Here is a 15,883-nt window from a genome sequence, read left to right on the forward strand (position 1 = left end):
GCCAGATATGGAGAAAGTGTTCCCATTGGGGCAGCACGGTGACACAGTGGTTAGCACTGCTGCTTCAAAGCGCCAGGGGCCCAGATTCAATTCTGGCCCTGGGGTGACTGCCTGTGTGGAGTTTGCACATTCTCCCCGTGTGTGCGTGGGTTTCCTCCGGGTGTTCCGGTTTCCTCCCACAGTCCAAAGATGTGCAGGTTAGGTGGATTAGCCATACTAAATTGCCCCTTAGTGTTCAGTTTAGGTGGGGAGAGGGAAGGGGAGTGATTTGTAGAATCTTAGAATTCCTACAATGCAGAAGGAAGCTATTCAGCCCATTGAGTGCACCACCCCTCTGAAAGAGCACTCTACAAAGGCCCAATCCCCCACCCTATCCCCGTAACCCCACCTTGGGGCAATTTAGCATAGCCAATCTACCTAACCTGCACATCTTTGGACTATGGGAGATTACTGGAGCACCCCGAGGAAAACCATGCAGGCACGGGAAGAATGTGCAAACTCTGCGTGGGTTTCCTCCCACAGTCCAAAGACGTGCAGGTTGGGTGGCGTGCAGGTTGGGTGGATTGGCCATGATAAATTGCCCTTAGTGACCAAGAAGGTTAGGAGGGGTTATTGGGTTACGGGGATAGGGTAGAAGTGAGGGCTTAACTGGGTCGGTGCAGACTCGATGGGCCGAATGGCCTCCTTCTGCATTGTATATTCTTATGTTCTATGTTCCACACAAACAGTCACAAGAGATTGGAATCTAACCTGGGTCATTGGCATTGAGAGGCAGTAGTGCAACCCACTGTGCTACCATACAGCCCCGATGATTACATTTGGTAACTACAGACACGAGGATGGAAAAATTAATTCTGACTACATTGTTCAGATGGCCAGAGCATGCATACCCTTGAACTACTCTGACTCTTGGAAAACGCACTGCAGTAGACACGCAACAATGTTTTTAAATACCAGTTCTAAGCACCAGAGGGCAGCCTTGGGTTAATTTAGCTGCGAGTGAATGATCAGGTGGCTCTGATAAAGGTTCAAAGTTGCAGTATTTATTCAGCAATATTCTTACAGTGATGTTTGCTAGTGCATTTGGGGAGAGTTCAGCCGAATTAGGTATGGGGTAGAAAATAGCATCGATGAACAGAAATTGGATAAGATTTGAAATATCCTAGAAATTGCAGGAATCGGAGACCCACGCAGACACGGGGAGAATGTGCAAACTCCACACGGACAGTGACCTGGAGCCAGGATTGAACCCCGGTCCATGGTGCCGTGAGGCAGCAGTGCTAACCACTATGCCAATGTGTCCTGCCTTCTCTCAGAGTGCCATCCACCGAGCCAGTTGTGCTGGTAAAGCTCGCTCTGCACACTCCTGGTCACATCAGGAGCCCCTGGACCCCAGACCCCTGTCGGGAACATTAGGGAGACCGTCCTCAGGCTCCCTCCTCTGATCCACACACTTGGTATTTGGTCACAAGAAGATCCACAGTGCTGAAGCCCAGCTCTTTAGTGTTTGACTGTTGGCAGCTGCCTCTATGTTTCTGACACTTCTAGATTACAGGAACAGTGTTCCGGCTTCAAAGATAGATTGAAATGCGATGCAATAATCATGTGAGACATAGTACGTGCACCCACGAGAAGCCACTTGAGTAATATTTTATTAGCAATAACAGTCAACATTAACAAAGATTTGAGGGGTGGCACGGTGGCGCAGTGGTTAGCACTGCTGCTTCACGGTCCCCGAGGACCCACGTTCGATCCCAGCCCCGGGTCACTGTGTGGAGTTTGCACACTCTCCCTGTGAATGCATGGGTCTCCCCCCAACAACCTAAAGATGTGCAGCACAGATTGGCCATGCTAAATTGCCTCTTAATTGGAAAAAAAAAATGAATTGGGTACTTAATGTTTTTAACAAAGATTCAAAACTCATACATAACATTCCACATATCACACTAACCATTAATCAACAAGGAAAAGGCATGTTGCCATGCACACACTAGTAGCTTTCCGCTAAAGAATATTGGTACAAACACAGCAGTTCATTTCCACCCACACAGGTCGTCAACAGAATGGAGGATCCTTTCCATGTGGTCATTTTACGTATCAGTCTGCCCATGAACTTCCATTGTACCGGCCTTCTTATACGGCCTAACTGCATTGGAACCAAAGCTCAGTGTCCACATGTTCCACTGATGTTCAAGGTGCAGTAAAACAGCCTCGACGTCCAGCATGTTTGACTCATGACGAAGTGCTAGTCGACATGTAGCACTAACTACACTCACAATACAATTACCAGCAATCTGCAAAAAGTATTTCTTCAACACCTTCATCGAGTTGCTCATTCGGATCAATTCGCCCCTCTCTCTTCCTCCAGCAGCTCCCAGCAGAGACTCCCCAGCAGTAGAAACTCACACCAAACCAGAGCACACCAGAAGAGAGAAACACCTCCCCGTACCAATTCTCCAGCCCAGCAGGAGGTCACCTTACCATTCTACCTTTCCTTACTCCAGGCCACAAAAGCAAAGAGGCGGCAGCAAACAAACACAGCCTCCAGTGCAAGCAGCAAGCACCACTCATTTGGATCAGACTGCCCCTCTCTCCCCCTCATGCAGCTTCCAGCAGTAGCCTTCTCAGCAGTGCAAAGTCGCAGCAACCCAGAGCACGCCAGAAGAAAGAAAGAGCTCCCATTCTCCTTCTCCAGCCCAAGCAACAGGTCATCTTCCATCCTCACTTTCCTTACTCCAGGCGACAGAAAAAGAAGGAAGCAGCAGCAGCAGCCTTCAGGCATTGACAGCTACAAGCAGCAGCAAGCAGCAAACACAACCTGCAGCACCACTTCAGAGCTGTGAAGTGCTCTCACAACTAACAAGGCCAATTCCTTATGTGCAATAGCTTTCAGCTGTGAAGTTTGAGGTTGCTCACAGTCAAAGGGAGTTTGAGTGACCGTCAGCATATAACCAAGAACAGGGCTCTGTCCTGGACATTTTTGGTATGAAAGACAGGCAGCAGCTGTAGTTGCCCCTGTGATGGGTATCCACAATATTTAAACATAGACAGTCACCCGAGGCGGGAATTGAATCCAGGTCCCTGGCACTGTGAGGCAGCAGTGAAAAGCTGCTTTTCACAGGTGAAACGCCCCTCACCCGCACCCTAGGCCCAGGGGCGACCCCCGACTTTGACTGATTCAGCCGCGACCAAGCCCAACCCCCCCCAGAGGAGTCCTCTTCCAAAACCATCCTCACCCCCCCCCCCCCCCAAGGCATTGGGGCAGCAGCTTCAGTGCCCTTGAGCTGCATGCCAGAAAATGAAAATGTCTATTCACCTCCTCACTCCTCCCTCAGCAGCCATTGCGCCAGCTTCACGTTTTTAAAAAGGAGTACTAAACGTCCATGTGATTTCTTGCTGGGGTGCCAGTTAATTCCCGAGAGGCCGTTAGATTTTACTTCAATCTCGCTAATGAGATGGAAATGAATGCAAATTGTGGTTAATGATACGCTTGCTATTTTTGGGCAAGATCTGGAACTTGCCATCGCCAGGCGTGAATCTTGATTTTGGCCTTTCCTGCTATTTAACCGGCACGCCCAGATCAGTTGTCTAAGTTGCAAAGTGGAATGTGCCAACAAAGATTTGTTACAAATATTTAAAGGCCAAGTCATTCAGTTACATTTTTGCACATTTAAATACCCAGAGGATTATCTGCAGGTCCTTTTTCATGGAATCCCTACAGTGCACAAGCAGGCCATTCGGCTCATTGAGTCTGCAACCCACCTGGGCCCAATCCCCTATCCCCATAACCCCACCCAGGGGCAATTTATCATGGCCAATCCACCTAACCTGCACATCTTTGGATTGTGGGAGGAAACCGGAGCACCTGGAGGAAACCCACGCAGACACGGAGGGAAAGTGCAAATTCCACACAGACAGTCGCCCAAGGTCGGAATTGAACGCGGGTCCCTGGAGTTGTGAGGCAGCAGTGCTAATCCCTGTGCCACCGTGCTGCACGTACTGCAGTGATGTGTGAGTTTTAGACTGCAGTCTTTGCCAATAATATTAAAAATAAGACTAATATAAAAGGCACTTTTTTAACAAATGCACAACTAGAGCAAGTCAGGAAGTGGTTTAAAAATCTTCATCTTTATCCGTCCAGTCGAAATGGGCATTCATCGTTTAAATGGGATTTACTGTAAATACACCTCTCCGTATTGAGAAACACTGTGAAGCTAAATCAACCCACAAGATGGCAGCATCTTACATGTCTACAACCAAAGGACAGTAAGAGGTCTGACAACACCAGGTTAAAGTCCAACAGGTTTATTTGGAATCACTAGCTTTCGGAGTGAGTGAGGTGAGTGAGGAAGGAGCTACGCTCTGAAAGCTTGTGATTCCAAATAAACCTGTTGGACTTTAACCTGGTGTTGTAAGACTTCTTACTGAGCCCACCCAGTCCAACGCCGGCATCTCCACATCATTACAACCAAAGGAGATAGAGAACCCTGGTAAATGAAAAGAAGGTTTACTGGTGTGGAGGGTAATTCATTCAAAAGTTAGCACTGCTTGCCTCACGGTGCCAGGGACCTGGATTCAATTCCAGCCTCGGGTGACTGTGGAGTTTGGACTTTTTCCCTGTGTCTGCATGGGTTTCCTCCGGCTGCTCCGGTTTCCTCCCACAGTCCAGAGATGCACAGTTTAGGTTGATTGGCCATGGTAAATTGTCCCTTAGTGTCCAAAAGATTTGGTGGGGTTACTTAGTTACGGAGATATGGTTAGGGCGTGAGCCTAGATAGGGTACTCTTTCCAAGGGTCGGTGCAGACTCAGTGGACCGAATGGCCTCCTTCTGCACCATAGATTCTATGATTCTATGATAACAATGGGTGATAAATAACAATGATAACATTCTAGCAGTCAAGATATATTCGTCAATTAGATTATACATATAATAGAAGAAAGTAATGAAAAATAAAAAGGAAAAAATGAAGAACTTAAATAAGATTAAATTGTAAAATGAAAATCAAGATTGCGAAAGCTACATGAAGCATCGCTAACTGAATAACGGAGAGAATGCCGCACAAAGTAACATTCCTGTCGAGGAGTTGTGGTTCAATGTGATTCTTGGTTTCAGAGTGATCTGCTACAGCGGCAGGCCACCGCACCAGCTGCTGCAGGGGTAGCACCAGAAGAGGTAGAGAGAGTTCCTGTTATTTTGCAGTCAACTTCATGGTTTGGAACAGATGGGAGCCTCTCTGAAAAACACATTCTGTGAGAGAGAGGGGCAAACATAGAGACTGCCGCTGCTGCCAATGCTTGTACAATGACTGGTTTAAAGTGTGGAGCTACTTTTGGAGCTTTGTAACATTGGTCCTGTAAGTTTATCAATCCTGTATAGTCGAATGCGCCTGTAGATCTTGCGTTTGTTATATGAGATAAGGCTAATGTTTGCGATTAAATGGAGAAATAATAAGCTGAGCAAGAAACATCACGTTGCTTTAATTGATTTTATATTTTAATGTTTTTTTTAATTTAAATGTTTTGAGGTAAGAGATAGTAGATAAATATGCATCATAAAGGTTATTTTTAAGTCCTTTAATTGGCGGCAGCTTTGTTACCTGTTGTGCTGGACATAAGTGACATTGTGGTTTTATTAGATTTTACATTTGAAGGAGCACTAAGTAAATTAAGGAGAGATAGTGTGAAACGCCTCATGAAAGCTGCGAAATTGATCATTTTTATGAAACAGTGGGGATTAATTTGCTTAGAATTTACCTCAGATTATTATTTTGAGGAGAAAACAGTCAGTTTGTTCTTCCATTCAATTTGTTTTTAAAAATTCTTTCATGAGATGTGGGCATCACCAGAGTTGATTGCCCATCCCTAATTGCCCTTGCACTCAATACCTTGCTAGGCCATTTTAGAAGGCATTTAATAGTCAGTCACATTGCCGTGGGTCTGGAGTCACATGTTGGTCAGACCGGGTAAGGATGGCAGATTTCCTTCCCCTAAAGGACATTAGTGAACCAGCTGGGATTTTGTTTTCATTTTATAACAGTCAGTGATAGTTTGAGACTAGCTTTATATTCCAGATTTATGAATTGAATTTAAATTCCATCAGCTGCCGTGGTGGGATTTGAACCCATGTCCTCAGAGCTTAGTTTGGACTACTGGATTTTGAGTCCAAGCAACATTGTCGCTACATCCCCGCCTTCCCCAACACTCACTTCTACTGAGATTCCTTATGCTATAGTTTGAATGTACTTTAGTATTAACATTAGTAAGATATGTTTGTTTTTGGTGTATTAAGTGTTTAACAAGTCCAAACCCCCATTAACCTGTAAACAAGTGATTGGATTTGGTTGTGATGGTTTTGAATGTGAGTAATTTAAAAAAACAAGAAAAATTGTAAGAACCAACATTATCTGTTACCGGGCTGAAAAATGCCAAGTATGCTTTCAAAAATGATCACTTTTGTGATCTTTTGTTCTTTGGTTTAATTACCTCAAGTATTATGAAGAGCATTAAAAAAATTAAGCTGTGCTCTACTGGTTCTGTCAGCCCAGATTGTTCAACTGTATCATCTCATAGCTTTTATAACGTAGAACACAGAACATACAGTGCAGAAGGAGGCCATTTGGCCCATCGAGTCTGCACCGACCCACTTAAGCCCTCACTTCCACCCTATCCCCGCAACCCAATAACCCCTCCTAATAACCTTTCTCGTTCAGTAAGCTGCTTAATATCTGAGCAGAGTCTGCTGTTTTATTGATGACTATTATTAATCTCAAGCAATATTTCCTTGAGTGTGAGACCATAAGACCCAAGGAGCAGAAGTAGGCCATTCGGCCCATCGAGTCTGCTCTGCCATTCAATCATGGTGGCATCTTTTGTCTACTTTCACGAGATATAAATTCACATGAAAAAATTGACACATTGCAGACAACACAAGACTAGTATAGGCATGGAATAGAAATCAAAATATATACAAAAATGAAGTGTATTAGTTAGAATCCTAGAGTGCAGAAGGAGGCCATTGGGCCCATTGAGTCTGCACCCTTACCTAGGCCCAATCTCCCCCCCCCATTCCTGCAACCCCACCCTAATTGGCAATTTAGCATGGCCAATCCACCTAACCTGCACATCTTTAGACTGTGGGAGGAAACCTGAGTACCCGGAGGAACCCCACGCAGACACGGGGAGAACGTGCAAACTCCACATAGACAGTCACCCGAGGTTCCCTGGCATTGTGAGGCAGCAGTGCTAACCGCTGTGCCACCGTGCCGCCCTCATTATTATTACTAAAGAATGAGATTCTGTGTTTAATCATGAAAAGATCTTAGGGATAATGGGAGAGACTTCAAATTGATATTGTTCTTCCAAATTTGAAGTCACCCTAACCTAAGGAGAAATACTTTACCTAAGTCTGACAACTGACATTTTGTGTCAATTTAAGGTTTATTTCCACAATCCTTTGGTTTTCGTACTTTTGTTAAACATTCAAGTCAGCAGGAGCCTCCTTTGTGCAACATATCATTTACATTGTCCGCATATACCACTGATAAAAGATCATTGATTAAAATAGGTGGTAGTGATGTCTGTTCCGTTTGCGCCAAGTGATTACAGCCAATTCTGCTTTGTATTCTCAGATACTGAAATTGGTTGAAACTATTTGGTCATGTGAAAATAAGATTGGTTAGGTCTGTTGTCATGTTGCAACTTTTATCTATTTCTATGTATTTATAAATAAGGTGGCATGGCACAGTGGCACAGTGGTTAGCACTTCTCCCTCGTGAGCCAAGGACCCGGGTTCGATCCCAGCCCCAGGTCGCTGTCCGTGTGGAGTTTGCACAGTCTCCACGAGTCTGCATGGGTCTCGCCCCCACAACCCAAAAAGCTGTGCAGGGTACATGGACTGGCCCCGCTAAATTGCCCCTTAATTGAAAAAGATATTTCAATAAACAAATAAAAAGTATTTCTGAATAAGAAAACGTGAACTATATAATCGTGAGAATCTTAAATAATAGCCTGATATTAACTGGCAATATTCTTCTATTTTGTTCTGCCTTGGTTAAAATATATGCTTTTCATCATCAAAGATGGTATGCTTAACTTTAATCTAACCCACCCAGTGGGTAAAGAAGTAGATGGGGTTGGTTGTCTGTCTTACACCCTGCCCAAATTCATTCTTTATTTAGTGTGAAGTAGCTTACGTGACCCTGCCAGATTCCCACCAGACAGGTCAGTTTAACTTTAGCCCATTGATATTGGATGCAATGGACTTTTATTGAACGGAATCAAAATCTCAATATTAGTGTTGCAAAATGTAGCTCTCTGAATAATGAATGATTAGAATGTGGCAGTTGTACATTGACATTGAATATAAAGCTATGTTACTCACGCAGGGGCTGAATTGTAATCATGTTTTAATCAGTAATCACTTTTTATATCTCTGCTAGGTGCCAACCTTCAATGGAAATGGAGATGCCTCTGCAAATGATACCTGACAGTTTTCGACATGCAGAAGTCAAGTCTTTCAGAAATTTCAAAAAGGAAACCATGCTTTCAATGGAAAAGCTTTATGAGGCAGAGACTGTTACATCAGCCCATGGCCAATTGTGGCAATCCTCAATCTCTCAAACCAAACCAGTGGGAGCTATGTCTTTGGAAACACTGCCTCTGGACAAGAAGACTTTGGAAGAAAAGTTCCTGGAACAGATGCCTTTAGAGGCCAACCCACCAAAAAGCAAGTTCTGTGACTTTACCCAAACAGAGGCAAAATCTTTGGAAGAACATTTATTACGGTTACAAAATCTTTGTCGTATTTGTGGCGCTTCCTTCAACACCACCAGCTATGACATGAAATACCCAGTTAGTGGCCCTGTGGATGGTGTCACACAAGAGGTGCTGAGGAAAATGGGACATGGTGACTGTTTTTGGCCGGAGCTCATTCGTAACGCTTTTAGAATTGACGTCAAGACAGATACAGAAGCCAGACATCCCACCCACTTTTGCTACAACTGCTGGCGGGTTGTCATTCAGACAATCAACAACACGACAAATGAAGATGCCTTCTTTCCCATCACTACAATCGTGGAGTGGAAGCCACATTCCAATCTTTGCAGCATTTGCAATTTTTCAAGGGGGACTCGCAAACGAAAAGGCCTCAGACGAAGTCCACCAGTCACAAAGAAGCCCAAAGTAGCAATTGACCCTCCAATCAGACCAAGGATCATTAAAAGGAAAGATCAAATAAATAGCACAAGTATTTTGTTGGCTAAAAAGATTGTCAACTGCAAGAAGATCCACCTAAATTCCAAACTCCTCGTACTTGATTATCCCAACAATTTTATCCAGACAGTGTCCTGTCAGGTTTGTGAGCACTTACTTGCTGACCCTGTACAAACACCCTGCAGGCACCTTTTCTGCCGAACATGTATCCTCAAATGTACCACCGTCCTGGGCAAGTATTGCCCGGTTTGTAGGTTTCCTTGTGGCCCCGCAGATTTCCGAAGCCCAATTAAATCATTTATAAATGTCCTGAATTCCCTGGTTTTAAGATGTCCAGTGACAGACTGCGAAGTAGAGGTGAGACTAGGTGAATATTCTACCCATGCCCTGGACCACAAAGAAAGAAGAGTGAAGCATGCTTACTCGCCGGTGAACAAGGGTGGTCGACCAAGACAGCATTTGCTCTCTTTAACCCGAAGAGCGCAAAAGCACCGTCTGCGAGATCTCAAACTTCAGGTGAAGACCTTTGCAGACAAAGAGGAAGGCGGCGATGTGAAGTCGGTATGCCTTACTCTATTGTTGCTGGCACTTAGAGCTGGGAATGAGCACAGGCAAGCAGATGAGCTTGAAGCTGTCATGCAGGGTCGGGGATCGGAACTGAAGCCAGCAGTCTGCCTTGCCATTAGAATTAATACATTTCTAAGTTGCAGTCAGTATCATAAAATGTATAAGACAGTCAAAGCTATCACTGGGAAGCAAATCTTCCAGCCATTGCACGCACTCCGAAATGCAGAGAAGATGTTGTTGCCAGGTTATTATTCATTTGAATGGCAACCTCCTCTAGCAAATGTCTCCACGAACACAGAAGTGGGAATAATAGATGGCCTGAGCGGCTGGGCTCAGTGCGTTGATGATTACCCAATGGAAACCATTTCGAGACGGTTTAGGTATGACGTGGCACTGGCTTCAGCTGTGAAGGAGATGGAGGACGATATTTTGGAAGGTTTAAAATGCCAAAATGTCGCTGAGTTTGTGAGTGGACCGTTTACTGTTGTCATCAAGGAATCTTGTGATGGAATGGGGGATGTCAGTGAAAAACACGGATGTGGTCCAGCAGTTCCAGAGAAGGCCGTGAGGTATTCCTTTACCATCATGAGTATAAGTGTGATGAATGAAAACGATGAAAAAGTGAAGGTGTTTGAAGAGCTAAAGCCAAATTCGGAGTTGTGCTGCAAACCACTTTGCCTGATGTTGGCGGATGAATCTGACCATGAAACGCTGACAGCCATACTGGGCCCAGTAATTGCGGAAAGAGAAGCAATGAAGACCAGCGATTTAATACTGGAAATTGGAGATTTGCACCGATCTTTCCAGTTTATCTTTCGAGGCACAGGATACGATGAGAAGTTTGTACGGGAGGTGGAGGGCCTCGAAGCCTCAGGTTCCATCTATGTCTGCACGCTATGTGATTCCACGCGAAGTGAGGCCTCACGGAACATGGTTCTTCATTCCATTACAAGGAACCATGAAGAGAACTTGGAACGCTATGAAATCTGGCGTTCAAATCCATATAACGAGACAGCCGATGAGTTACGTGATAGAGTGAAAGGGATTGCAGCAAAACCCTTCATTGAAACTCAGCCCTCCATAGATGCCTTGCATTGTGACATTGGAAATGCGACAGAATTCTACAGACTTTTCCAAGGTGAGATTGGGGAGCTATACAAAAATCCAAAATTGCCTAAGGAGGAAAGAAAAAGGTGGCAAGTAATGCTCGATAAACAGTTAAGACAAAAGATGAACTTGAAACCCATCATGAGATTGAATGGAAACTTTGCAAGAAAACTAATGACAAAAGAGACGGTCGAAGCCGTGTGTGAATTGATTCCATCTGAAGAAAGGAGAGAGATTCTCAGAGAGTTAATGCACCTTTATCTACTCATGAAACCAGTGTGGCGCTCCACATTTCCAGCGAGAGAATGCCCAGATCTTCTTTGTCAGTACAGCTTTAATTCCCAGCGATTTGCAGAACTGCTTTGTACAGAGTTCAAGTACAGATATGAAGGGAAGATCACCAACTACCTGCACAAAACTTTGGCTCATGTCCCTGAGCTCATTGAGAGAGATGGTTCCATAGGCGCATGGGCGAGTGAAGGCAATGAGTCAGGCAACAAACTTTTTCGGCGTTTTAGGAAGATGAACGCAAGGCAGTCCAAATGTTACGAACTGGAAGATATCCTGAAGCATCATTGGCTGTACACGTCAAAATATTTACAGAGATTCATGGATGTGCACAATATGTTAAAGTTTGGAAAGTATGCATCTGTTCCAGCTGAAATAATCAGCCAGGATAATACAATAGCACAAAGTAATACAATACCTGATGGTACAATACCTGAAGATGATACAATAGCTGAAGATGATATAATAGCTGAAGGTGATACAATAGCTGAAGATGATTCCTTTAATTTTTAAGCTGAATTTATTGGATCTGAAATTGGATTCTAAGTATCTTTAACCTACTGGAGACTGTGAACAGTCTGTACAATGTGGGTAGTTGAGCTTATCATGGTCAAACTTGGTATGCAAAGTTGATATTGGTGAAAAGGTTCCAACACTGTTGTTGAAAGACTATGGTCAGTGCGGTGTTGGGTCGTCTCAAATATATTTGTTGACGATAGTCCGAATAAAAAGTGTTCACAAGTAAGTGAACCTTTCTATAATATTAGGACCATGTTAGATATTCACAAAAATCAGAACTGTTGGTTAGGTTTGGTGCTTAAACACGAAAGAAAAGCGGGTAAGATAGTAATATTAACATTTTACCAGATGAAGGAGTGGTTAATATTTTCTAAATTCAAACCTTTTAAAAGCGGTTTTAATATGGGAGGGGGAATGTTGATGATGCTCAGTTCCAATTGATGCACATCACTCAATCTTTGCTCTGATTTTCTATATTCCCATCCAGCTATCTATTGATTTATTTTGGCAAATACTGCAGTAATGCCGAAGATTAAATATAAAATTATTTTTAAAATTAGACTGGTAGGTAAACAGAAGCAAGTGATTCCAATGCTACTTCACAGAAATCTTTTTTTTTTACAGCGAGGTTTGGAATAAGTTACTCTGCTCCTATATGATATCAATTCATTTGATTTGATTCATTAATAATTACTACTGGGTTGTCTATGTCGCTCGTTTAGCCAGGCCAGAAGATTGACTGGTTTATGAGGATAGGAGCATCATTAATCCTGCTCCACACCACATCCAGCTGTAAGAGGACAGCTTTGCACAATCATTAAGCTGAAGAGGTGTAGTTGCTGCGTTTTCCTTAACTAGAAGTTAATTGCTCTTAGATCCCCAGCTCAAATGCTGGTTTTCTTTGGATTTTATATATTTTTAAACTTATTTGTGAAATCAGTTGGAAGATATTTTCTGTTTTGGCAGGAAACATTTTTTGTACATTGGGAATTATTAGCTTGCCTTCTTTTTATATGGTTTATCCTCTTATCATACATACATTGAAGTCCTACTCTGTATACAGTAGTCTCCCAATGGTTAGGCATTTTTATTTGGTAGCAATAAAAACATCAAGAAATTGTGCAATTGCTTCTTAAGGCAAATGTAACATTTATCTGAAGTATAAACTATATATAAGACATTTCAAATTGGTATGTGTTGCATTAGTTATTTGGGCAGTAAACAGGCGTAAAGTTTGCATTTGCACAGGCACTGGTCTGACTGCTAACTTCATGGAGACCATTTTCTTTTAGGAATCCGGCTTGATTGTGCAAGTTAGGGACCTAATGCCTCTAAAGGACCCCTTTGAAAAATGAATGGTTAATGTCTGCCTTGTTCAAGACTTTTCAGCCACCACTACATCCTCCAAAGGTATTTAAAATGTTGTTTTTAAAAAGACATCCTGGGGATCCAGCCGGAGCAGTAATATTCCTACCACTGGAGACCTTTTCCCTGTAGTTTAATCTTTCTCCTGGGACTTAGCTTTGCAATTGATCCCTCTCGTTGTGTGAGATGTGGAAGCATGAACAACACTGACAGCTTCCCATCGTGAATCAGATGAGACCTGGGAGCTAATTTCATTCCCTTGCTTACCTTAAAATGGGCTTAAACACATTAATTCCCATTTGTTTCGATAAATTACTTTTTTTTCAATTTATCATTTATTTCTTGTATGAATCACACTTCATTCTAATCATAGTTCCCGTATCCAATTCAGATGTCACAATTTAAAGGTCAGACGGTAATGTAAAAGCAACCCTATAGGAGAGCTGCGAGGATTATTGATACACAGGGTATATATATATATCGCTGGTGGAACCCATGTATTAAATGTGATCATTTTGTCACATTTTACGTGTCTATTACATTGTAACCATGGGGCCATTGTCACTTTTGAAAAAAAACAATTAATACTTTTGATTTGGTGACAAAGTTTCTAGTTATTGAAGCTGAGATGACCTTTAATTAGTTTTCTGCAGAGACACAATGAAAGCTTGGCGATATACATAATATAATAATCTTTATTGGCACGAGTAGGCTTACATTAACACTGCAATGAAGTTACTGTGAAAAGTCTCTAATTGCCACATTCCGGCGCATGTGCGGGTATACGGAGGGAGAATTCAGAATGTCCAAATTACCTAACAGCATGTCTTTCGGGACTTGTGGGAGGAAACCGGAGCACCCGGAGGACACCCATGCAGTCACAGGGAGAACGTGCAGACTCCGCACAGACAGTGACCCAAGCCGGGAATCGAACCTGGGACCCTGGAGCAGTGAAGCAATAGTGCTAATTGCTTCATGGATGAAGGAGTAAGGAGCTTTTAAAACTTTGGCTGTTATTTATTTTCCAACTTTGAAATATAAAGTAATAAAATTGAAAAATCGCAGTGTCACTGGACTGGCGTTATTCCAAGATCTGATTATTCATCAAACACTGGGGAAACACACTCTAATGCATCATATACATTTTTCCTCATGTAGTTAATGTTGTACTTGTGTACTTGGTTTTGTTCTGTCCAGAGCTAAGTGTTAATACACAAGGTTCCAATGAATAGGCAGCACCTTGTCCATTACTGAGCCGATTGGAAACCACTTTTGCAAGGTAGCTTTCTCTTTAACAAGAAACTGTTCTAACTCCTGCTGCCGTTTTGCGTTTACCAGTAGTGGCAAAACCAAATTGGGATGGATGTTTAGAAGCAATATGATACACGCTGTTGGCAGACAAATGAAAATCTAATTAATGGTGTGTCAAATTTCTATTCATCCAGCTTTGAATTGTGATTGAGTATTATCTATTATAGGCTGGTCAAATGCTTGATTTTTCTTCATCGTAGACGGGTGTCACTGGCAAGGGCAGCATTTATTGTCCATCCCTAATTGTCCTTGAACCGAGTGGCTGGCTGGACCTGTTCAGAGGGAGGGTTAAGAATCAACCACATTGGTCTGGGTGTGGTGGGTATGGAGTCACATCTAGCTGGCTTACCCGAACAGGTGCCGGAATGTGGCGACTAGGGGCTTTTCACAGTAACTTCATACATGTGACAATAAAAGATAATTATTATTAGATAATAGATGGATAGGAGAATGGTGTGCATTTTATAGCAGACATAATCTTTAGTTTTGTTCAAGTAAATGATTCTTATGCATCAGTGATTTTTAAAAATTGATCACACGTGGAACTCAAATCAGGGTTGCAGAATTGTCTATTTCCAAGCTGTGAATCGTTGCTTATCGTATTGTAATATCGATTTTTTTACTGTAATCTGCTGCATTTTCAAGGGGTTTTCTGCACATGAAGTAAATTTTGATGTTGAAAAAAATTGTGCTTTCAGTGAACCAGGCCTAAACCAGTTTGCAATATCGTTGATTCAATCGGTATTTAATGAATTCTGTTCACTTAAAAGCTACCCCTTAATGTTAAGCATTAGGATACACTGTGACAATTCTGATTGTTTCAATTGTCTACTTTTGTGTAGTTTAAAAAAAAATAAAGATCTATAACGTCAAAACATTTTGTTGCACATAATTTGTAATTTACAGAGTTTTCTACTTATGTTCATTCGGTTCTATTATAGTTTACCCTGGTGAGGTAATGCTCGACATTTGTTTGTTTTTTTTGGCTGAGAAATTTGACTTTCACCAAAAACTGGTGTGAAGTCTGTGGACAATCATTCTGCAGGATGGTTCAAAATGCAGTTCAAATCATTTCAGCCCTGCCCCTCACTTGGTGCCATTGCTGAGTTGCAAACACCGCACAGGCGCCTTGGGGCAATTCGCTGGATCTGGGAGGCAAGGAAAACAGACGGGTCCTAAACTGAGGCAGCAATGGTTTGGGAAAGGAGGAAGAGGCTGAGGAAATTTTGAATGGATCAGTGTTATCCTCTGACTCTACAAAAAGCAGTCCTACTCCCAAAACACAAAAACTCAATATTTCCTTGCCCAGTTTTTGAGGAGCCGATTTAAGAACTGTGGGCTATTCTGCACAATGCCGGGTATAACTAGATAGGGTGCACATGACCCATGCGCCACCCAATTGGTGCTGAATTGTACAGTTAGTGTCCTGGCACCAGTAGAGGACCCTTATTTACACATTTAAGTGGCCCACAATTATCTCACTTATTGCTGCTCTTATCTCACCTTCTAGTGCTT

The 15,883-nt window shown here is 42.8% G+C and overlaps 1 protein-coding gene across 1 annotated transcript; it reads left to right on the forward strand.

Moving 5' to 3' along the window:
• The first annotated feature begins 5,212 nt into the window (after window positions 1–5,212).
• Window positions 5,213–15,198, forward strand: rag1 (recombination activating 1). The gene is made up of 2 exons (XM_072466597.1): window positions 5,213–5,355; window positions 8,440–15,198. Exon 2 carries the CDS (start codon window positions 8,453–8,455, stop codon window positions 11,684–11,686), a length of 3,234 nt encoding a protein of 1,077 aa, XP_072322698.1. The 5' UTR covers window positions 5,213–5,355; window positions 8,440–8,452; the 3' UTR covers window positions 11,687–15,198.
• The last annotated feature ends 685 nt before the right edge of the window (window positions 15,199–15,883 follow it).

This window comes from Scyliorhinus torazame, chromosome 10 (genome assembly GCF_047496885.1).
Source record: "Scyliorhinus torazame isolate Kashiwa2021f chromosome 10, sScyTor2.1, whole genome shotgun sequence".
Classification (NCBI taxonomy): Eukaryota; Metazoa; Chordata; class Chondrichthyes; order Carcharhiniformes; family Scyliorhinidae; genus Scyliorhinus; species Scyliorhinus torazame.

Bases quoted from the DNA above. Each gene is read 5' to 3' on its own strand.
- rag1 (XM_072466597.1), top strand. From the start codon at position 8,453: ATGGAAATGGAGATGCCTCTGCAAATGATACCTGACAGTTTTCGACAT.